The 24,763-nt window shown below is 43.0% G+C and overlaps 2 protein-coding genes across 6 annotated transcripts in view; one reads left to right on the forward strand and one right to left on the reverse strand.

Moving 5' to 3' along the window:
- gas7b (growth arrest-specific 7b) overlaps positions 1-5,674 on the forward strand; it is a 50,563-nt gene extending 44,889 nt beyond the window's left edge. Inside the window, exons 11-14 of the mRNA XM_010891854.4 lie at positions 2,318-2,441; positions 3,533-3,612; positions 3,784-3,882; positions 3,974-5,674. Of these exons, the coding sequence (XP_010890156.2) occupies positions 2,318-2,441; positions 3,533-3,612; positions 3,784-3,882; positions 3,974-4,087 (417 nt within the window). The 3' untranslated portion in view covers positions 4,088-5,674. The remainder of the gene's footprint in view (positions 1-2,317; positions 2,442-3,532; positions 3,613-3,783; positions 3,883-3,973) is intronic.
- The window catches only part of LOC105023056 (putative uncharacterized protein MYH16), a 47,687-nt gene continuing 28,587 nt past the window's right edge, over positions 5,664-24,763 (reverse strand). For all 5 annotated transcript variants that reach the window (XM_020046782.3, XM_020046785.3, XM_010891944.5 and 2 more), the window contains 17 exons: positions 20,279-20,335; positions 16,539-16,625; positions 16,102-16,347; positions 15,760-15,877; positions 14,626-14,753; positions 14,196-14,392; positions 13,590-13,722; positions 11,634-11,850; positions 11,014-11,150; positions 10,397-10,500; positions 9,387-9,579; positions 9,016-9,219; positions 8,555-8,680; positions 7,916-8,086; positions 7,335-7,535; positions 6,782-6,928; positions 5,664-6,613 (listed from right to left, as the gene is read on the reverse strand). In XM_020046782.3, the coding sequence (XP_019902341.2) occupies positions 6,458-6,613; positions 6,782-6,928; positions 7,335-7,535; positions 7,916-8,086; positions 8,555-8,680; positions 9,016-9,219; positions 9,387-9,579; positions 10,397-10,500; positions 11,014-11,150; positions 11,634-11,850; positions 13,590-13,722; positions 14,196-14,392; positions 14,626-14,753; positions 15,760-15,877; positions 16,102-16,347; positions 16,539-16,625; positions 20,279-20,335 (2,622 nt within the window). In that variant the 3' untranslated portion in view covers positions 5,664-6,457. The remainder of the gene's footprint in view (positions 6,614-6,781; positions 6,929-7,334; positions 7,536-7,915; positions 8,087-8,554; positions 8,681-9,015; positions 9,220-9,386; positions 9,580-10,396; positions 10,501-11,013; positions 11,151-11,633; positions 11,851-13,589; positions 13,723-14,195; positions 14,393-14,625; positions 14,754-15,759; positions 15,878-16,101; positions 16,348-16,538; positions 16,626-20,278; positions 20,336-24,763) is intronic.

A 24,763-nucleotide genomic window follows, 5' to 3' on the forward strand; every position in this document is an offset into this window, starting at 1 on the left:
TAATAATGTTTTTTTCTAATGGTCTGAGTCCTTCAGGTGCCTTTTGGTCAACTCAAAAATGGCTGTCATTTGCCTTTTAGTGAGGGGGGGCTTTAGTCTGGCCACTTTACCATAAAGCCCTGATTGCTGGAGTCCTGTGAAAATGGTTGTCCTTCTGGACGGTTCACCAATCTCCACATAGTCACTTTTGGAGCTCTTTCATAGTGACCATCAGGTTCTTGGTCACATCCATAAGGTTTGGCTGGAAGGCCAACTCCAGGAAGAGTGTTGGTGATTCTAAACTTCCATTTCAGAATGATGGAAGCCAAGGTGTTCTTGGGGACCTTCCGTGCTGCAGACCTTTTTTTGGTACCTTTCCCCAGATCTGTGCCACAACACAATTCTGTCTTGGAGCACTATGGACAATTCCTTTGACTTCATGGCTTGGTTTATGCTCTGACACAAAATATATTGTATAAACAGGTGTGTGCCTTTCCATGTACAAACCCGATTCCAAAAAAGTTTGGACACTGTAGAATTGTGAATAAAAACAGAATGCAATGATGTGGATGTTTCAAATGTCTATATTTTATTCAGAATACAACATAGATGACATATCAAATGTTGAAACTGTAAAAATGTATCACTTTAAGGGGAAAATAAGTTCATTTTAAATTGCATGGCATCAACACATATAAAAAAAATTGGGACAAGGCCATGTTTACCACTGTGTGGCATCCCCTCCCCCTTCTTTTTATAACAGACTGCAGACGTCTGGGGACTGAGGAGACAAGTTGCTCAAGTTTATGAATAGGAATGTTGTCCCATTCTTGTCTAATACAGGCTTCTAGTTGCTCAACTGTCTTAGGTCTTCTTTGTCGCACCTTCCTCTTTATGATGCGCCAAATGTTTTCTATGGGTGAAAGATCTGGACTGCAGGCTGGCCATTTCAGTACCCGGATCATTCTTCTATGCAGCCATGACATTGTAATTGATGCAGTATGTGGTCTGGCATTGTCATGTTGGAAAATGCCCTGAAAGAGACGACGTCTGGATGGGAGCATATGTTGTTCTAGAACTTGGATATAACTGTCAGCATTGATGGTGCCTTTCCAGATGTGTAGGCTGCCCATGCCACGCGAACTCCTGCAACCCCATACCATCAGAGATGCAGGCTTCTGAACTGAGCGCTGATAACAACTTGGGTTGTCCTTGTCCTCTTTAGTCCGGATGACATGGTGTCCCAGTTTTCCAAAATGAACTTCAAATTTTGATTCGTCTGACCACAGAACACTTTTCCACTTTGCCACAGAAAACGCCTGCGCTTCTGGATCCTGTTTAGATACAGCTTCTTTTTTGACCTATAGAGTTTTAGCCGGCAACGGCGAATGGCATGGTGGATTGTGTTCACCGACAATGTTTTCTGGAAGTATTCCTGAGCCCATGTTGTGATTTCCATTACAGTATCATTCCTGTATGTGATGCAGTGCCGTCTGAGGGCCCGAAGATCACGGGCATCCAGTATGGTTTTCCAGCCTTGACCCTTAGGCACAGAGATTGTTCCAAATTATCTGAATCTTTGGATTATATTATGCACTGTAGATGATGATAACTTCAAACTCTTTGCAATTTTTCTCTTAGAAACTCCTTTCTGATATTGCTCCAAAATTTTTCGGCGCACCATTGAGGGAATTGGTGATCCTCTGCCCATCTTGACTTCTGAGAGACTGCCACTCTGAGAGGCTCTTTTTATACCCAATCATGTTGCCAATTGACATAATAAGTTGCAAATTGGTCCTCCAGCTGTTCCTTACCTGTACATTTAACTTTTCCGGCCTCTTATTGCTACCTGTCCTAACTTTTTTGGAATGTGTAGCTCTCATGGAATCCGAAATGAGCCAATATTTGGCATGACATTACAAAATGTCTCACTTTCAACATTCGATATGTTGTCTATATTCTATTGTGAATTAAATATAAGTTTATGAGATTTGTAAATTATTCCATTCCTTTTTTACTCACAATTTGTACAGTGTCCCAACTTTTTTGGAATCGGGTTTGTACAATCAATTGACCTTACCTGAGGTGGATCATGGTTTTTAATTTTTTATACACATTTGTGTGTAGATTGATGAAGAATGTAATTCATTTTAGAATATGACTGTAAGGTAACAAAAGCCAATCCCAAAGTCTCGTCGGTTCCTTAAAATCCATCATAGAGATATTTCTCTACTGCAGCTCGGTGTAGTACGTCCCCATTCACATCAGAATGCATCACCATGCATGGAAGACTCTAGCGGACAGACAAAACCTTTAAACAACTGTCTGTACCCTGTAGGCCCGCAAGTCTTTGGCGGACAGACAGAAGGACTTAGAGTTGAAGACTCAGCAGATGGAGCTCAAATTAAACAACAAGATTGAGGAGGACATCCAGAAGGCCCGGCGGAAATCCACACAAGCAGGTCAGAGCCTGGATCAAAGGTCACTGGGATTAGTGAATGGAGTGAGCACACTACCACGCTAGGCTAGTAGAGGGATGTGGTTGGTTAATACCACGCTAGGCTATTAGAGGGATGTGGTTGGTTGGTATCACGCTAAGCTAATAGAGGGATCTTGTTGGTGAGTACCACGCTAAGCAAGTAATGGGATGTGGTTGGTTAGTACCACACAAGGCCAGTAGAGGGATCCTGTTGGTTATTACCATGCTAAGCTAGTAGAGGGATGTGGGTGGTTAATACCACGCTAGGCTAGTAGAGGGATCTTGTTTGTTAGTATCACGCTTAGTTAGGAGAGGGATGTAGTTGGGAAGTTGTTCTCTAGACATACACTTATATCCTTCTCCTTGCTTATGTAATCTGTGTAAAGAACAGCAGCAGATGCTGGTGATGATAGTTTGTATGTGCCAGCTATGACAGAAAGTGTGAAGGAGGCATGGAGAGAGCACCAACACAACGCTAAAACAAGTCTGTCTCCATAGATCTCTGCACTTCCCTAAATAAACACAGTCTACCACATCTCTCAAAATACATGCTATTACTAATTCAACACAGTGTGTCTGCATGCTGACAAATGATAAAACAGATTTGGGAAAGAAGGAATGGAAATGGAACATCACTGTCTTGGGATGGTCACAAATCAGGAAGTATATAGATTTTCGGATGTTATTGTATTAGCAGGATATGCTACAGCATGTTGTCATCTTCATTTACTACACTGTTCTTCAAATGTATTATATTGAAATGTAGATCGGATCATCAATATTAATTTATCTATATAAGACTCCAACATCCTGTTGAAACTGAATATAGATCAATTCAGCAGGTTGTTTGTAATATGAGCTACTGTTGGTGCTAGCAGTTAGTTGGGGAAGGAGTAGGGACATCATATTTTGGACTCTGACTCCCCCTACTGTAGACATTATGGAGCAACCGTTTTATACTCTTCAAACCAAAATTGTACATCTACTTTTAAGTAATTTAACAAACTGCATACATTTTCATTGTGGCCCTCTGGGGAATGAATCCTTGTCTAAACAGTATGTTGTCTCTTCCAGGAGATGACCTGATGCGCTGTGTTGACCTGTACAACCAGTCACAGTCCAAATGGTTTGAGGAGATGGTTACAACAAGCCTGGTAAGACTCTTTAGAATCACAGTGAATCTGTCTGTAACTCAATTGCTAGATTGTGTCTATTTCAGCTGTCTTCAGAAATTGTGAGGCTGGCAATCAAGGCTTTTAATGACACAAAAGATCAACCTGAAGTAGGTAATCAAAAAATTCTGCTTCCAAATCGCTGTCTTTCAGGAGTTGGAGAGGTTGGAGGTAGAGAGGGTCGAGATGATACGACAGCATCTATGTCAGTACACCACCTTGCGTCATGAGACGGACATGTTTAACCAGAGCGTAAGTCTAGCGCTACCTTTTCGTACCACTAGAGTCCGCTATTTCACACCAACCGTCAGGGTAGAAATATTTTCCCCTACTTTCCCTGCAGACCATGGAGCCAGTGGACCAGCTGTTACAGTGTGTGGATCCAGCTAAAGACCGAGAGCTCTGGGTCAAGGAGAATAAGACGGGAGACATCAGGCCTGTGAACATTGAGATATAACACGCCTGCTTCTCGGGGTCACACACTTGGATCCGAGGCCTGACATCTAAATGGGGTCTTCAACACCATCGGGCCCATCAGTAAAGATGACCTCAGGACGTCTAGATGCCCTTGAGGAGGACGTGCCTGACAGACAGTGTTCAATATGCCCTACAGGGACGGCAGAGTGTTTGCGGCGCCAACTTGGGTGAGGGGAATATTTTCAGCAAAATGACCGAACGCCGTGGACCTGTACATACTGTATGGGCCTTATTAGAAGCCTAGGGGACTGAGCCTGTGTGTTTTTGAAACACACTGTAAATTGTTGCGCAAGGGAAATACTGATGCAGAGATTATGAAATCGAACAGCTGCTGCTATGTATTAAACTGTACTTTTAATGCTTTCCAATAAAAATAGTATATTTTATCTGCGCCATAAAAAATTGGGGTGAACAAAATATTTTTAGGTCGAACATTGATTCAGGAAATCTATATCAAATTAGTGTTTTTGAAAGTTACTGCCCAGTGTTTCTAGATTTTATATAAAATAAGACACAGTTATTTACAATTTGAGGGAAATGGTTTTCCATCCAAATATTTTTAATTGTTAACAAGCAGCTTTTCTGTGTAGCAATGGAGTGGGGTGTACTGGTCATTAAAGATTTTATTGCAACTAGACTGCTGATTGGCCTGCTCATCCTCCTCAGGAGAATGATATCATGTTGAAGTGTTTTATTTTATTTATGTTTTGGCCACATAAGAATATAGAGCAAGTTAACAGAATATTACATTTTAAAAGTGAGATTTTCACTGGACGGTTACTTGAAGAGAGATTGACATACTTAACACATCTAGAATATGTTGTGATGTTTCTCCAACACATAAAATCTATCAAAGGTTTCAGCAGAGTCTATGAGGCTGTACAGCTGCATGTCTGTTATAAGGGACTGTGCTTTAGATGTGCTTTAGATTTTGTAAATACAAGATGAATGTACTGTACAGTATGTAAGATAATGAGGTTTAGAAGTAGAGACAGTGAAGGACGCTGCATATTGTGAAATAAATCTGCAACAAAACTGATGATAATGAGGTGTACAGAAAAAAGGAGTGGTGGTACAGATAATATATTAAACTGATTTTACTATGCTTATTTTTTTACCAAATGCAAATAACTTTCAGAGACAGGCGGACTGGATTCATATCCTTAACTGAAATATTTGCTTTTACATTACAGTATAGCATTATCCCATTTCTTTCCTGTGCATAATACACATGTCCACTACATGTTGCTACTAGATGATTACATGTTGTACAGACTCTTACATTAATATACTGTCAGTGGCTCCAAACTCTGGTCCTTGAGTACCCAAACCAGAACATATTTCCATTTTGTACACCTGATTCAACAAGCCTACAAATCACCAGGCCCTCAATTCATTTTAACTGGGAAAACAACTGAAATGTGTGCTGTTGGGTGTAGTGGAAGACCAGAGTGCTGTAAATGGTGTAACACAAACCTTTTGATGTTCAACTTCACTGAATTCTCCATATTACATCAGTGCTAAATGTTTGGCATTAACGTGTTTTACATTAAACTATATAACAAAATGCAGTAGAGCAAGTGGTAGATTCTTTCTGCTGTTTTTTTATTTTACAATATAACCATATTACTTTTGGAAGTGGTTGTGTTTGTGATAAAATACCTTGTGTAAAATAATATATTTAAGTAATAATAAAAATAAATCCTAAAAATACATTTTCACATTGAACAATAAAATGTATTTTTTTGGCCTGCGATATAGCACTATATGGATGAAAGTAAACATTTTGCACATTATAAAAAGGTAAACTTTGTTATAGTGTCTTTGTCAATAGGAACAAAATTCCTATTGGACGGCATTTGGTTCTAACCTCAGATGCTTGTGAAAGATGTGAGTTACAAATGAAATATACATGTGAGGATTCTGCCCCTAGTTATAAAATCCACTGGGTCCTATCTTGACTTGGTCAAACACTGTGGCTGAGAAAATGTAAAGAGGGACATTTGAAGACATCTCCATTTTGACCTCCCTTTTTAGTTCTTAAATGTGTCAATCAATGCTTATCAACCATGAATCAATATTTAATAATTTGTAGATGGAGACTATACCTATGTGTGCTGTAGTAATGGATGTCAAAGTTCTCAGAATTATAACTAAACTGTAATACCCCGATAGGATGACAGCATGTATGAAATCAGTTGGACAACAACCTATTTAAAATGATCATTTATATAATTTTATATAAAATAATAGAATGATAAAATACTGACACTGCTTTTATGAAGGGATACTGGTTTTGTCTTAAAAGGCAACACACAGGACGGTACATGTTTCTTTACTCCCTGAGGTATTACTCTATCATGAGCTTCTTCAGGGAGTTCAGATAGGCTGGGACGAGGGAGCTGACAGAGTCGTTGTCATCGTTGATGATCTTCTCACCTCTACCCTCTGACCCCACAGAACTGGGTGATCTTACAATCCCCCCGGGGTAGGGTGTGCTGTAACCCTGGAAACATGCAAGGGAATAAAAACATACAGACAACATTGATAACATATACTTGACTGATAACAACTCAACATAAAAAACAGATCTATAGATTTAAACTACACCACAGATGTGACCCGCAGTTTCAGCACAGGTGAGAAAAAATCGACTCAAGGTTATGAGACTTACAGAGGAGTACCCCTTGCCGAAGCTGCCACGGTTCTTGGTCCTGATCTTGGTAAGTGCTGACTCCGCTATGTCTGCCCTCTCCTCAGCATCATCCAGCTCATTCACTGTTTTTCTGTACTTGGCCAGGTTCATGTTTGCCTGCTCCTCCTGAATGTCCAAGCAAAAATATTAAATCATGACGATCTAATGATTTAGAGAAAGACAGACTGATAATCTTACCACAAAAAGAACACACGATCCTGTGTACATGTAAAGTGTTTCCACTAACTACCACGTGAAGAGGTCAGGACTCTCATCGACTAAATACTTGATCTTTACACATTGTTCTGGTCCAAGGTGTAAACTTAACTCCTTGCCAACGCTTCTAAATATGGTGTTTTTCTTGGAGTTGGGCGAGGCTGAATTGAATTATCCCATAAAGGAACATTTCAAATACAAAGGATCTGGTTAGCTTGGCTCTGTCAACCTCCTTGCTTATTCTACCCACTGGCCTTGGTAACTTCCCAACAGGCTGTGGTGCATCTTGGGTTAGGTGTAAAATCTTAAGTCTTACCGCCTCCTCTACTTGTCTCTTGTAGGCCTTCATCTTGTTCTGGAGTCTCTCCACCAGTTCCTGCATGCGGTGCTGGTTCTTCTGGTCCTCCTCGGACTGGAACAGCAGCTCCTTCAGACGGCGTTCATTCTTACGCAGGGTCTTTACAGTCTCAGCATGACGCTTTTGCTCTGTGTCCAGCTCCAATTCCAACTCCTTCACCTTCAGATAGATACAACACGTCAGTCATTACATTTTGATGGCACTCTCACTGTAAAATGTTTCATAAATGTAAAAACTATCTTACAAACTACAACTTTGAAGGAGTAGGTGGAGTTACCATTTTGTTTACAATGTTTCTGATACTTTTACATCCAAGGGGCACTAGAAACATTCACCAGACACTCTTACCTAGAATTACTAAAAGGAGCAAATAGGATCACATACCAGGGAGTTTAATGCTGTGGTCAAGGGCACAATATTATTTTTACCTACATTCGGGGATCGAACAAGCAACTTATCAACTACTGGCCAAACACTAACAACTAGGGTGTCCGCCTCTGCTATTTTAAGGAGTAGTGAGTACATTTTATGTGCAATACCTTTCCCTCCAGTTTCTGGATGATCTTCTTGCCTCCTTTGAGGGCCATCTGCTCAGCCTCATCCAGCCTGGTGCCCATGTCCTTTATTTGGGCCTCCAGACCCTTCTTCACACGCTCCAGGTGTAGGGCGTGCTCCTGCTCCAACCTGAGCTCCTCGGACACACGCGCTGCCTACACACAGAGCAGGACATCAAGGAACACTCCAGCAGTCTAAAAGACAGCTACTGACCCTTCACACTGCCAGGGACTGACCCTTCACACTGCCAGGGACTGACCCTTCACACTGACAGGGACTGACCCTTCAAACTGACAGGGACTGACCCTTCACACTGACAGGGACTGACCCTTCACACTGACAGGGACTGACCCTTCACAGGGACTGACCCTTCACAGGGACTGACCCTTCACACTGACAGGGACTGACCCTTCACACTGACAGGGACTGACCCTTCACACTGACAGGGACTGACCCTTCACAGGGACTGACCCTTCACACTGACAGGGACTGACCCTTCACAGGGACTGACCCTTCACACTGCCAGGGACTGACCCTTCACAGGGACTGACCCTTCACACTGACAGGGACTGACCCTTCACAGGGACTGACCCTTCACACTGGCTGTTTAAGGGATGTCTTACCTCACAGTTAGTTTTCTTGATCTTGTCGCTGGCTCCCCTTAGTTCATTCTGCAGCTCCTCATGCTCCTGCTGCAGAGCCTGGAGGTCCACCTCCATCTTCCTCCTGCCGCTCAGCGCTGACTGGAACTACCAGAGTGTACAAGACCAGCGTGTGATTACAACATAGCCCCTTGACGTAGAACATGCATTCAACGGGGTATTGAAGAGGGCTGATACATGTCTGTTTTTTTGATTGAGACTGGGGCCTAGAGTGGTCCAACGGTCAATGCAGGCTGCGTGGGTTCGAATCCAGCCCCATACTGGATTATTTTCCCACTTCATATCTTATAAAGTACATAATAACAGAAAATATCACGAGGGAAAAGTATGAAATGGAGAACTTTTAATTGTTAACGTGTGGTGAATGGTAAATGTTTGTTGATGTTAATATAAACTGCTAGTTTGTGTGTTCAGTACTCAACCTGGTTGTTGAGGTCGTTGTACTTGTCGTTGGTCTCTGTCAGTTCAATCTCCAGTGCTTTGCGTTGTCTCTCTGCATTCTCCAACGCAGCGCGCGTCTCCTCTCCCTCGCTCACCAGCAGGAGGCAGCGTCGCTCCAACGCAGCCTGCCCTTCGTTCTTCTCCTCCCGCCCACGGACCTCCTCCTCTAATTGGCCCTGCAGTTCCTATAAAGACGAGGGACCAATCAACTAATCAATCAATGAAACATCACATTCTATATGCTGCTCAAGTCAAAGAGAAGACAAAGGAGGTATTCAAAGACAGGAAAGCAAAAAGGGAAAACTGAAAAAAAAGAGATGAGAGGGATGATGATGGAGGTGTTGATTCTAACTTTGATCTGCTGCTGCATCTTCTTCGTGTTCTTGGTGAGTTCCGTATTGTTCTTGGTGAGCAGGTCCACTTGTAATTCCAGCTCATTCAGATCAGATTCCAGCTTCTTTTTAACCCGCAACCCCTCCCCCCGACCTTTGACCTCCACATCTAGACTGGCCTGCAGGGACTCTATTGCCCTCTGGTGGCTTTTCCTGGAAAGAGAGTAGAGTGAGTCATTGTATAAAACAACTGATCACTGGTGAGGTTTTCATTGCTAATCCTGTAGAAACCAGCGACTAGTACTTGTAAAACTCTTACACTTATTGTCTCAACCTTGTGTTTTTGAACTAGGTTAACCAGGAACACTGGGGAACACAATTTTCTTTGAGTTAGATCTGACACTTGTTTTTGACTAACTTTTGGCCTCTGAATCCCACATTTATTTCCTAACACATCAACTTTTTGAGCTACAGGATACCCTCGCTTTGTCTCACGAATCAGGGCTGTTTAGGCACTTTTGACGAGAACTAACAGAGGCAGCCATGATCTGAAAGAAAGGAGATAAGAATGTGAATACAAAGTAAGTTTAAATAAGCTTAGAAAAACAAAAAATAACTTACATAAAGTCTGCTAACCCCTTGTATACAGCCCTTTATGGACAAACAATAACATTTTGCCTATTCAGAGGGTAAGCTGTAAAGAAAAAACTGACTGTATTTTTTAAATCAGCATGCCAAATTTAATCTAAATCAAGTGAAAAATCCAACTCAACAGAAATTAAGTTCCCCAGTGTAATCAAATAAATAGAAAGAGAAGATACAGAACACCTGGACTGTTATTTTGTTAATGTTCTACATGATATCACAGGTTTCACTTGTTTTGTTGTCAAGCCAACATCCCTGGCACTGCAATCGGTACTAACTCTTAGTGATCTAAGACCTGTTACAACATCTATGCTGAAAATAATGACACTTTTTTGGACTGAATTGCAGCTCTATGGAGAGGAGAAGGTATGGGGTTAGAAGGTACCTGGCAACCTCAAACTCCTCCTCTTTCTCCTGGAGCCTCCTCTCCATGTCTGCCTTGGCCTGGGACAGCTCCAGATGTAGACGCAGCACTTTGGTCTCCTCTGCCTAGAGTAGGGGGTGGCGGAGGAGAAGAGGAGAAAGTGACAGCAGGAGTGGGGGTAGGAGAGTGTGAGTGAGGGGCAGTTGACAGAATACAAACCATCTATAAGGAGCAGCCTGGGGTCTCCTGTCAAGACAGACTCCTGGCCCCAGAGGGCCGGGCTAATTACAGGAGAGATTGTGTAGCTGATTATGTAGGGTTATCAGTAACTATGATCTGCCTGCTCCCTGTCTGGCTGGCCACTGCTAATTGAACATGTAGCCAGCCTGGGGGCCTTTCCTTTGCTTTCTCTGACAGACCTGCCGAAGAACTGCCACACTGTTTCAACTAGTTTCATTATATTTTACAACTATATAGTCCACACATTGTGTGAATTTAATGCAATTGTAAAAAATAAATAATAATAAGAGTAAATGTGGTAATGACGATTGATACATTCCAATACATATTACGTAACAGTTTGGGGTAAACGTCATTTATTTTACTGTAACCACCCCAGCCCACCCTAACATCCATACCTCTAAGGCAGCTTCAGACTCTTCCAACGAAGCCTGCAGCTCCTCCTTCTCCATCTCTATCTTCTTTTTAGTTTTCTGTAGCTCATGAACGCTTTTCCCTCCATCGGAGAGCTGGTCAGTCAGGTCAGCTATCTCTTCTGAGGTAACATTCACAGGTGGTCAAGCACAAGAGATCACGTTAATGTTTTTCATGTGTGGTGGAAATTTGGCTGAAACAGAGACCTGTGAAACACTTGCAGTAAATGTTATTCCAGTAACTGCTAGCTTCCCTTATATCCTGGATTTCATCACATATAATCCTGGTACACCTTGTTCTAGAGCTCTATACCTGAGTAATAAGGCCCAAGGGGTATGATATCCTAATATTTATCTGTGGTATTTACTGTGGCTTAGGGTTTCTCTTAGGAAAGAAGTGCATTGATAAAACCCCTAGCTGTGGTATATTGTTCATATATCACACATCCTCCTGTGCATTATCACTGTTACTGAATTACCAAAACAAGGAAGCAGACAGTAAAGCAATAATATTGCATCAGATCCCATTTGATATGTTGAGGCACTCAGTGGACCAGTGTCCAGGACCGCGGGAGTGTGGCGTTCAGGCATGTGACGAGCCTCACCTTGGTGGGCCTTGTTCTCCCTGCGTAGGACCTCTCCCTGCTCCAGGGCCTCTTCATGGACAGTCTTCAATTTGAAGAGCTCGGTGGCGTGCTGCCTGCTCTCCTTTTGACATCCCTCCAACTCTGCCACCAGCTCTTCACACTTCTGCCTCCAGTCACCCAGTTGCTTCTCCAAGATGCGTTGCTTCTTATCCAGCGCCTGGCCGCAGCTACTGGCCTGGGTGGGAGGACAATGGAGACTGAAGGATTTGCCATTTTCAAACACCAGTTAGCATTATCAGCAATGACTCATTGAGTATATATTAAGAAATACAGTACCTCACAATCGTGAGTACACCCCTCACATTTTTGCAAATATTTGATTATATCTTTTCATGTGACAACACTGAAAAAATGACACTTTGCTACAATGTTAAGTAGTGAGTGTACAGCTTGTATAACAGTGTACATTTGCTGTCCGGTCAAAATGACTCAACACAAGGCCATTAATGTCTAAACCACTGGAAACAAAAGGGAGTACACCCCTAAGTGAAAATGTCCCAATTGGGCCCAACATGTCAATATTTTTTGTGCCCACCATTATTTTCCAGCACTGCCTTAACCCTCTTGGGTTCACCAGAGCTTCACAGGTTGCCACTGAAGTCCTCTTCCACTCCTCCATGACGACAACACGGAGCTGGTGGATGTTAGAGACCTTGCACTCCTCCACCTTCCGTTTGAGGATGCCCCACAGATGCTCAATGGGGTCTAGTTCTGGAGACATGCTTTGCCAGTCCATCACCTTTACCCTCAGCTTCTTTAGCAAAGCAGTGGTCGTTATCATGTTGGAATCCTGCCCTGCAGCCCAGTCTCTGAAGGGAGGGGATCATGCTCTGCTTCAGTATGTCACAGCACATGTTGGCATTCATGGTTCCCTCAATGAACTGTAGCTCCCCAGTGCCGGCAGCACTCATGCAGCCCCAGACATGACACTCCCACCACCATGCTTGACTGTAGGCAAGACACACTTGTCTTTGTGCACCTCACCTGGTTGCCGCCACACACGCTTGGCACCATCTGAACCAGATAAGTTAATCTTGGTCTCATCAGACCATGGGACATGGTTCCAGTAATCCATGTTCTTAGTCTGCTTGTCTTCATCAAACTGTTTGTGGGCTTTCTTGTGCATCATCTTTAGAAGAGGCTTCCTTCTGGGACAACAGCCATGCAGACCAATTTGATGCAGTGTGCGGCGTATGGTCTGAGCACTGACAGGCTGACCCCCCACCCGCACTCATACGTCTAATTCCCAAAGATAACCTCTGGATATGACGCTGAGCACGTGCACTCAACTTCTTTGGTCGACCATGGCGAAGCCTGTTCTGAGTGGAACCTGTCCTGTTAAACCACTGTATGGTCTTGGCCATCGTGCTGCAGCTACATTTCAGGGTCTTTGCAATCTTCTTATAGCCTAGGTCATCTTTATGTTGAACAACACAGATCCTCAGAGAGTTCTTTGCCATGAGGTGCCATGTTGAACTTCCAGTGACCAGTTTGAGGGAGTGTGAGAGCGATAACACAAAATTTAAGACACTTGCTCCCCATTCAAACCTGAGTCCTTGTAACACTAATGAGTCACATGACACTGTTAGTGTTACAAGGAGGGAAAATGGCTAAATGGGCCCTATTTGGACATTTTTACTTAGGGGTGTACTCACTTTTGTGGCCAGCTGTTTAGACATTAATGGCTGTGTGTTGAGTTATTTTGAGGGGACAGCAAATTTACACTGTTATACAAGATATACAGTCAATACTTTAACATTGTAGCAAAGTGTCATTTCTTCAGTGTTGTCACATGAAAAGATATAATCACATATTTGTAAAAGTGTACTCACTTTTGTGAGATACTGTATGTGTCACTCAACTCCTCTGCTGGGTTTGGACGTCAGAAACCATTCTCCCTAAGTGTCCGCCTACCTTCTCCAGATCTATACAGAGCTCCTCCACCTCTTCCTGTAGCCTCTGCTTGGTCTTCTCCAGAGAGGAGCACTTGGCCTGGGTGGCCTCCACTGCCTCTTCAGCTTCCTGGAGCCTTGATGCTAGCTTTTTCCTGGAACACACGTCTATCTTTTAAAATGTGTACAGCCATTTTACATGCCGGATGTGTGTTTGTCTTTTTGGGTGCATGTAAGACAAAGTGATCCAGTCTAGTTTAAATGCCGCAATTTTATAGTCATTTAGCAGAATTTGGAGCAACTTATTAGAGAAGACAACCAGCTTTTGTGGTCTTCTCCAATACATTGTCATGTTTGTTTGATACTCACAGAAGGGAGAGGGCTGTGGCAGAATCCACAAATGGGGAGAAACTCTTGAGTTGTTCACATAAAGTAAATGTTTAAGTAAATGGTCTAAACAGTACTATAATTAGCACAAATGACACTGTATTTATAGGAATGTAGGGATGTTCCTTTGCTGCCTCTTAACCTTTTGTCTCACCTGGTCATTGAAGTTTGTGGTATTGTGTGTGTGTGTGTTTGTGGGAGTTTGTGCTTGTGCGTGCACATGTTGTAGTGTTTGTCTTACTTGGTCTCCTCCAGTTCGTCAGAGTGTTGGATGGTGTCTGCTTCGTGTCTGCTCCGCCAATGGGTGACCTCAGTGTTGAGTTTGGAGACGAGGCGCTGCAGCTCCAGTTTGCTCTCTTGCTCCTCCTCCAGCTGTTCCTTCAACACCTCACACTCCTGACGTAACCCCGCCAGACTACTGCCCAGGGCAAGCTTAGACTAACACACACACACACACACACACACACACACAGTGTTAAAGACATCTGACAGTTAACCTTGGATCCATAATAAAACATCCACAGGGAGGACACATCTGGGATATGAGGTTATTCATATGGTTGGATTAATGAGTTCTTATCGGTTACTGAGACAACTTGCCCCTTATATTAAGTGGTACTAAATACACTCCTCCAAAAACATATGCACACACACACACTGCCTGGTTCTACCTTGATCTCCTCATCCATCTGTTTCTTGATGTCTTCATGTTGGGTCAGTATCAGAGTCTTGGAGCGGATAGCTTGGTTGGCTCTGCTTTCTGCCTCCTCCAACTGTCTGGCCAGGTCTGTGTTGTCAGCTAACAAGGTGCAGATACTGATGTGACTGACCAGCTTTGATTTATCTGCACTTATACCACATAGCTAACTGATATAAGAGTTTTGAATGTACAGAAAGAAAAGAAAATCTCCCCATTGAATTGCCAGAGGGCTCCTAAAGGCACTTTATATGATACTTAATTATATTTTCCCTGGCGTATTCAAGGCCATCTGAGGCCAGTAGTCACCCACTGCCAGTGCTGAGTAGCTGTGTCCAGTGGATAAGCTGTAAATGATACAGTGTAGTTTATTCTAGCATATCATAATGAAAGCATGGTCTGTTTCCCATTGCTCAGCGCTGGACTGGCCTGAACCGGGTTTGTCATTAGATATCTGCTGCAGCATGGCCCTGCTCACCCTGGGAGCGTGTGGTAATGTTTGTGTTTGTACTATGATCAATAAGCCAAAATCTAAGTAAACCCATTTACCTAAACATTGGACATACGCCAACACCTTTGAACTACCAGTAGATCTCCTTAGCTGTGTAAGTGTGTGTGTGTGTGTGTGTGTGTGTACCAAGGCAGAATGTTTGTTCCCTCTAAATGAAGCCACAGAAGTTCAACACAGACTATGGTACTGCAGGCATTGGCCACAGAATATAGAATCCCTTATTATAGCCAATGGGATTACAGCAATCCTTGTGATCAGTATTCAAGATTCAAGACAAACAATGCACCAATAATTGCTTCTATTAAACCAGATGTAGGTTCTTGAACCGATTAAAAATAAATAAAAAAATCATGCACTAAAGACAAGGATTATTTAGTTGTTGTTAACAGTATGCAGTAACCATGTCAGACATCAACTTAATATACCTCATGAGATGGGGCTGGGCTGAGCTATTCTGCAATGTCAAGTCCTGGAGTTGCTGAAACTACAGTATGTGTGTTATGTATCCGTGAGATGTTCTGTTGGGTCTTCCTGAAGGAATAAAGGGTGTCACATGATCAATGGCTTTGTCCTTATTTTTAGGTTTTTGGTGTGTACCTGTGAGTCTGTTCCTGCCTACATTGACCTCAGTCAGGGCTCTCTGCAGGTCATCTGCTCGGTTGTGGGCCTCAGAGAGCTGTTCCTCCAGCTTCTTCAGCTGGCTGTCTGTGGATGCCTGGAACAGACATCAAAACATGGCAGTTACCTATACAGTTTAAATTGCCACTCCCCGGTGGTGAGTGGGTTTTCTGTATAATCTTTATTGGTTTAAATTCAGATATCTGACTATTCATTTAAAAACAAAATACAGAGAAATGTGTCTTCAAGACACCTTTGAAAGCTGGAGGTGGGTCTCTGTGACAACTCAGTGACAGCTTTCCTGTCCGTGTTCAGACGAACCTTGGCTTTCTGCAGGGTGTCTAGTGAAGCGGCCAGATCCTCCACCTCCATGCGTAGATTCTGTTTCTCCTTCTCCAGCTTGGCCCGGGTCCTCTGTAAAACCTCACACTGCTCACCCAGCTCCGCCATTGCTTCGCCATGACGCTTCCTTAGCGACGCAGCCAGGGCCTCCGATTGGATAGAGGACTCCTCCAAGTCCCGCCTCATGCGCTGGAGCTCCGCCTCCCGTTTCTTATTGACTTCAATCTGAGGGCAGCGATGGAGGGATGGAATGATCAAGGGATGAAGAGACGAAAGACTGACCCTTGTGATCCAGTTTACAAAAGGCTTTGATTACTACTCCGTTACTACTCCGTTACATGGGAAGCGCAGAACCATCTCTGCTGGGTTAACATGAGCAGAACCATCTCTGCTGGGTTAACATGCTGCATCAGTACCTGTGATGCTGTGGCTCCACCTGCCTCCTCCAATCTGTCAGTCAGATCATCCAGTTCTCTGGTCAGATCAGCTCTCTGCTTCTCCACCTACAACAATTTCCGCAACATAAAGTCATTTCTGGTCAGTCATAAAATACTCACCAATCAGATGTGACACAGCCACAGGGCCTGCGCCAGTGCAAAATTTTGGTTCAGGCTGCAATTATAAAAACAACAGATTTGGCTCAGTTTATCACAAACAGTATTCCATGCACAGTGACATCATCAAAGCGAGACTTATCGGCGGCTTGTATCTTCCTCATGTAAACCAGCTGCAGTCATCTGTGTAGCAGCCTGAGAGGATCTGAAGCACAGCAGGATGATATAAATGCCATGGCTATATCATAGTTTTTTGCAAAGCTCCAAGGCGAGTATTGTTTTCATATATGCAGTTTAATCGATTAAATATGTTGTAAACACTGGAGATATTGGTACAAGAAAAGTCCATGGAAATTCCATCTGGCACCTCCAGGGACATCCCACATCCAGGGGATTTCTGTGATTGACATATTCAAACAGGAAGTGACCTTCACAAGGGACAGAGGTCAGGTCCAGTGCACCTGTCCAATCACAACACAGCTGGGGGGAGCTTCTTCCTGTACAATCCAATATTACTGACCGACTCAAGCTACCCCCCATCTCTCTGTATTTAGTTAGAAAAAGGCAGTGTGAGAAATTCATGTGCATGTTATTATATCCATAAAATTTCTCTCTCTATTAGACAAGTGTCTTATCTTCAAAGACAATTAAAATCCGAAGGGTAATGACAGTCCTAGGCAACATACCCTCCAAAACCTGCAAGGAATTTCCATGATAAAACAAGACAAAGCAACACATGCAGCAGTGTAGTCGTGTGAATCATGTGGTCGTTAAATGCACAAACAACTAGTGCCTTGGTAGTATAGCTGAAAGAATTTGTTTTTATTTGGATCTTTTAGTGCCGTTTTATAGCTGTTGTAAAGGTTGAGAGGGTTTTTAAAGCTCCAGTCTTCTGCCGGGGGAGTGGTGGGCAACAATACCTGAAGGTAAAGGGTGTGGGCTCGTGAGTGTGGCGGCTGTGTGTGGGTTTGTGTGTGTGTGTTTGCTGATGGTCTACATTTCTGTACGGTATTTCTCTTGACTAAGTGAAAACAGACTAATCTCATTTCAACTTAAGTCAAGCGGAGGAATCTCATCTTTCAGTTCCCTGGCATTTCCCCCCCAAAAACCCCTCAACCTCTGTACCCGTCTGCTGCGCCCTGCTCTCTGACCTTTGACCTGTGTTTCTCTCCCCCTCCATTCTCCGTCATCACTCTCCGTCAAACTGGTAACAATGTCAACAGCTACAGCTGTACCACAGCTCGACACACTTTAGACCCGTTCCTCTTCTGTTGTTAACTAAACAAGCCCAAGGCAGGTCAGCTTAGTCTCAGTCCATGCAGAGAGCTGACACCTCTTGTTCGCACGAGTGTCAGGCAGTTTGTGCGCGTTTGTGCGTGTGTGTGTGTGCGCGCGACTGACATTCCACTTGGTCGAAGATCCCGTGGAAAACTGTGCTGTCAGTGTCTCCTGGTAATATCTCCCCATCTCTCCCTATCTGAGCTGAGCCAAACAATGGACAGCCTGTCTGCAGAGCTGGTATGTGTGTCCATGTCACTGAGAAGACTCTGCAGATAAAGCTGTGCAGGTCTCTGCCTGTCTGGCTCACTCTGCCGTGGCTTTAACAGGAGGCAGTGGGGAACATCAAGCTATTAGTTAGGTACACCCCCCAGTTGGGGGGGCGGGTGGTGTGCTTACGTGGGTGTACCACCCAGCTAGGGAATAAGTGCGCAAACAGCCTAGAGGGATGTCACTCCATTCACCACCAGCGGGTTTGTATTTTTCCAGCTTGATGTCTCACTGGAATACAAGTCATTCCAAAGAAGCCCGACTAGGGTCTGTCTTACTCTTACACATTAAGCTCAAGTGTTTTGTGTGATGAAACAAGTGGTAATACCATTAAGTGAACCTGCTCATCTTATAAAAGCCATTGGTTTGACAGTGTGTAGCCTTAATGCAGGGATCCTTAGCATGTACAGTACTGTACATCATGGTTTGAACTGAAATAAATAACTAAATGAAATACACATTGATTCTTGAAGAATGTAACTTCTATATATATACCTCATGAGCTTAGTCCAACTGTCCTAACACACCAGAACCCAGAATACATGCTTGTTTCACCCTGTGGAAATGGGAAAAAACATTGTATAGCCTCCAAAGAAAAAATGATAACCTTATTTCAAAGTTCTGTCTATGAATTTCAGAGTAGTTACACTTGTTCAGATCCATCTAATATTCCAATTCCAAAATGAAAATATACTTGTCTTTTGGCAAATCGGTCATTCTGAAGCAGAGAAATTTCAGGAAAAAATAAGTATCCATTCCTTATGTTACACTCTTAAGAGCAAGGTGTGCGTGCGATCACATCCGTCCAAATGTGTGCGTGCGAGCAGTTGTGCATGCGGACGTGTGATCCAGGACTCCGCGTATAATTTTTCTAAATCCCCCAGGACAGAAAAACCTGGAAAATCAGTCCCAAAAAGGTTTTAAGGCAGGTCACCATAATGGACGATGTGATTTCTGGCCTGAAGGTTTAGGAAAAATATCTTTAGAATTGGGATTAGGTATTGCTGGTGAGGATTAGGCATTAGGGCTAGGAACATTTTAGGCATAAGTTACCTAGGGTTAAGGGTAGGTTTAAGACTAGGGAATAGAACATGGATTTCTGGGTTAATGTTAAGTTACCCAGTCCCCACTAAGATAGAAAAACAAAAGTGTGTGTACATTGTGTGTGTGTGTCTGTGTTATGGATGGATGGATGGGATGTACATGCTCTCCCTGCCTCTGGGGTTGCCCTGTGAGATAACCAGAAACACCAGGTCTATCCCGTAGTTTATTATGACAGGTGCACATGATTTGGAGGAACCACTGAAGACCAGCGACAAACCCCTTTACTCCCCCAGCTGCTCAGCCCTCTCTCTCTTCTGTATATCCTCCACCACAATGTTCTGCTAAACCACAGCCCATACCCATTCCAAACTGTATCGCTCTTCCCCATCATTCGGCACTGACCTCAGTGGACCACGGCACTGACCATGGCAATGGCCCCTGTAGACCTGCAGCACTGACCATGACACTGACCATGGCACTGACCGCAGTGGACCATGGCACTGACCATTGCACTGACCCCAGTGGGCCATGGCACTGACCACGGCATTGACCCGGTGGACCACGGCACTGACCATTGCACTGATCCCGGTGGACCATGGCACTGACCATGGCACTGACCCAAGTGGACCACGGCACTGACCATTGCATTGACCCCGGTGGATTATGGCACTGACCACAGCATTGACCCCGGTGGACCATGGCACTGACCCAAGTGGACCACGGCACTGACCATGGCACTGACCCCAGTGCACCACAGCACTGACCATTGCACTGACCCCAGTGGACCACTGCACTGACCATGGCACTGACCCCAGTGGACCACAGCACAGTTGATAATGTACTGTTGGTGTTAGTATTGGACCAGTGAATGATAGATGCTATAGGTGTCAAGGAATAATGTACTGTAGGTGTTAGTATTGGATCAGTGAATGATAGATGCTATAGGTGTCAGGTGATAATGTTCTGTAGGTGTATCAGCATCAGACCAGTGACTGATAGTGGTGGTGTACCTTGGCCCTCATGGCTCTCTCTGTCTCCAGTTCCTCCTCTAGCTCCTCAATACGAACCTACAACAGGAATACAAACCAATATCATTATTATCATGTGTTAGCAAGTCGTAGAATCACTGCAGAGCATACTGTATTCAAGGAAAACCTATAAAGGACTTAATAATAATAATATGACATTAAGGACTGGATCAATAGGACGCCCCACCCTTTCTGTTTCAAGATGGTATGTTTGTAGTGAAAGGTATTTTCTCATCGTGTCAGGGTTTTCTTCCCCTTCAGGTAGCAGTTTGAAAGCAGGAATGTCAGCATGCCACAACCTCTGTCATTATCTCACCTCTAACCTTTAGTCTGGGTTTTCATGTCAGGTCAATTAGCTCAAGAGAGAACATCACGAATGACTGTCCCGTGGGTGAACTAAGGTAATGAAGGGCTTAACAAATGTATGGGTTTAAGGATGCAATGTTTGACTTATTTTATAATCCTTATAATAAAACCAATAATAACATAATTAGTCATTATTATAGTCTCATCGATAATCTGCCAGATATAATTGTAGAATGCAATTGCTACATTATTGAGTAATAGCCCTGCTATACAGTATACAGTTGATATAAAAAGTCTACACACCCCTGTGAAAATGCCAGGTTTTGTAAATGAGACAAAGATAAATCATATCAGAACTTTTTCCACTTTTAATGTGACCTATAATGTGAACAATTCAATTGAAAAACAAACTGAAATCTAAAAATAAAAACCTTACAATAACCTGGTTGCATAAGTGTGCACACCCTCTTATAACTGGGAATGTGGCTGTGTTCAGAATTAACCAATCACATTCAAACTCATATTAAATAGAAGTCATTACACACCTGCCATCATTTAAAGTGACATTGATTAATCACAAATAAAGTTCAGCTGTTCTAGTAAGATTTTCCTGACATTTTAGATGCATCTCAGAGCAAAAGCCATGGTCCACAGAGAGCTTCCAAAGCAACAGAGGGATCTCATTGTTGAAAGATATCAGTCAGGAGAAGGGTACAAAATAATTTCCAAAGCATTAAATATACCATGGAACACAGTGAAGACAGTCATCATCAAGTGGAGAAAATATGGCACAACAGAGACATTACCAAAAACTGGACGTCCCTCCAAAATTGCTGAAAAGACGAGAAGAAAACAGGTCAGGGAGGCTTCCAAGAGGCCTACAGCAACATTAAAGGAACTGCAGGAATTTCTGGCAAGTACTGGCTGTGTGCTACAGGTGACAACAATCTCCCATATTCTTTATAGTAATGGGCTATGGGGGTAGGGTGGCAAGACGGAAGCCTTTTATTACAAAGAAAAACATCCAAGCCCAGCTGAAGTTTGCAAAAAAATAACATAATGTCCACCAAAAGCACGTGGGAAAATGTTATGGTCTGATGAAACCAAGGTTGAACTTTTTGGCCATAATTCCAAAAGGTATGTTTGGTGCAAAAACAACACTGCACATCACCTAAAGTACACAATACCCACAGTGAAGAACGGTGGTGGCAGCATCATGCTTTGGGGCTGTTTTTCAGCTGGAACCAGGGTCTTAGTTCGGGTGGAGGGAATGAATTATGAACAGTTCCAAATACCAGGCAATTTCAGCACAAAACTTTAGGCATCCGTTAGAAAACTGAACAAGAAGTTCACTTTTCAGCACAACAACGACCCAAAGCACACATCCAAATCCACAAAAGCATGGCTTTACCAGAAGCCTGGAATGGCCCAGTCAGAGCCCAGACCTGAATCCAATTGAACATCTGTGGGGTGATCTGAAGAGGGCTGTGCATAGGAGATGTCCTTGCAATCTGACAGATTTGGAAAAAGAGTGGGCAAATATTGCCATGTCAAGATGTGCCATGCTAATAGATTTCTACCCAAAAAGACGGAGTGTTGTAATAAAATCAAAAGGTGCTTCAACAAAGTATTAGTTTAAGGGTGTGCACACTTATGCAACCAGGTTATTGTGAGTTTTTTATTCCCCCCCCCCCAGAAGTTTTACTTTTTTTCTTCAATTGTTCTTGTCATAAGTCATATTAAAGGTGGAAAAGTTTCTGACATGATTTATCTTTGTCTCATTCTTTTACAAGAAACTGGCATTTTAACAGGGGTGTGTATACTTTTTATATCCACTGTATGTATTTATTTAAAGAAGTCATGTAAGGGCTACATGTAAGGGCTAAGATATAAGTAAGTACATTCCAGACTGCCAATATCATAGCTCAGTTCACTGAAACGGGTCATGTTCAAAGGCAGTGTTTGCCCTTTTGACACAAATATATTGCCTGACTTTGTAAACATTCACGTCTTCATGCTCCAAATCATGTCATGTTCACTAGTATCTCCAAATCTACCTTGTCTCAGTGTCAGGAAGTGCGTTTGACACACATACAAACACTATTTAGCCTCCGGACATCCCAAAACACACACGTAAACCCACAAATGAACACACATACACACACTTTAAGTGATGTGGTACAGCTCTATCACTACCAAGTGAAAACACTAAACAAACTACCACATAAAAGAACAGCAACACACAAGCAAGGTTGAAACCTTAAACATCTAATTCATTCGGTTTAATTCTACAATATTTTGGTGATGAAAGTCTACTCAACATGTTCATTATGACAAACATATTTTTAACATGAATGGCACAAGCTCCTACCAACATTCCAAAGCATAGAGGAATAAATAAAGAGGATAAAAGAAAGTGAGTGAGAGAAAAGAGTTGTAGAAACTCACATGCCAGCGCAGGACCTCAGCAGAGAGAACAGCCATCGTGAGGTAGCAACAGTCAAACTGACTGACTCCCCCACACACACAGTCTCTCTCTTTCCCTCTCCCCCTCTCTCTCTCACATACACACTGTTACGCTCCACTCATTCAAGCAGCTTCTCCTCAAGAATTCTACAACACACTTTCACTAAAACATACACGTTTGTTTTACTAACATTGTGGAGATCCCAAAAAGGATTTCCATTTAAAATGATATTTTCCCTAACCTTAACCTTACACCAAACCTGTCAATTTAACCCTAACCCTTAACCCAGGGCAGCCCAAACCTGTTCCTGGAGATCTACTGTCCTTTAACCCCATTTGTGACTAACCCAGTTAAGCTTTTCATCCAGTTAATTATTAGAATCAGGTGTGTTAAATTAGAGTTGGAGAGAAAACCTCCAGGACATTAGATCTTCAGGAACAGGGTTGAGCAGCCCTGGGTTAACATTTTCCAGCACTAACCCCCAATCCCCAACCCCTTATTCCAGCACTAACCCCCAATCCCCAACCCCTTATTCCAGCACTAACCCCCAATCCCCAACCCCTTACTCCAACTCTAATCCTAACCCCAATTGTAACTTTTAAACTAAACATAACAGCTAAGTCTAAAATAGCCTTTGTACTTAAGTGAAAATGTTCAATTATTTCACTCTCTTTCCAGGTCCCCATCTGTATATTTCAACTGGTACACACCAGCATACACACACATTTCTTTTTCTATCCTTCTGATGATCCACGAGCCTAAACCCTTACCCTAATCTCAACATTATCCTAACCCAGAATCCCTACACCTAAAAGTAACTTCAGTTCTAACACCATGCCCAACTGTTAAAGGTTTTCCCTAACCCTAATTCCAATGCCGGTATTAGCATTATTCCTAGTGGCGACCATTTTGTTAGGAATAACTATCTATGTTATTCAGACTTATGCACACACAGACCTGGATCCCAGATGCATATACAAACACACACACACACACACACACACACACACACACACACACACACACACACACAGTGTCTAAAACTGTTATTGCGGTAATATCTTTGATACAACAACACTGCACTGCAGTCATTTCATAAACAGAAGAGACTACAAAACATAACCAATGGCTCGTTATTAAAGTGAACCTTTGCAGGGTCTGATATCTAAAATGACACGTTCTTAAACTTCAGCATCAGGGCCCTTTTTTCCAGTGCAACTCTCCTCCATTATACAGTAATTGGACATAAATTACAATCACATGTGAGTTCTGCCTAATGGCTCAGGGATTGCATCTTATGGTTATTTGTGTGTGGGCAACCATGTCCTGTCAAAGCTCCAACTCCTGTCAAGCACTCAGAGGACAGCCAGACTAGAGACAGATCGATGAAAATGTCTCATGGCACATGCTCCGGTGTCAAGCTAACCTCATTCCATACTTGAACCCTATCAATGGAGCGCTCCATACTGGCCACATCATAGATATAAAGCAGTAATTCTATTATCTATGTTCCACATGCTCAGATCATTCCGGAGCTTAAAAGGTTCCAGAATCACAAACCTTTGTTCTTTTTTAAACACCTTCAGATGGAGCTCTAGCTACCGCCACTCTAGGCCCTAGTCTGATGGGCTGGTGCGATGGTCCGGTGACGACACATCCTGTCCATGAGGGCATTTACCTCACCAGAGGCTGTA

The sequence above is a fragment of the Esox lucius genome, chromosome 5 (genome assembly GCF_011004845.1).
Source record: "Esox lucius isolate fEsoLuc1 chromosome 5, fEsoLuc1.pri, whole genome shotgun sequence".
NCBI classification, from domain to species: domain Eukaryota; kingdom Metazoa; phylum Chordata; class Actinopteri; order Esociformes; family Esocidae; genus Esox; species Esox lucius.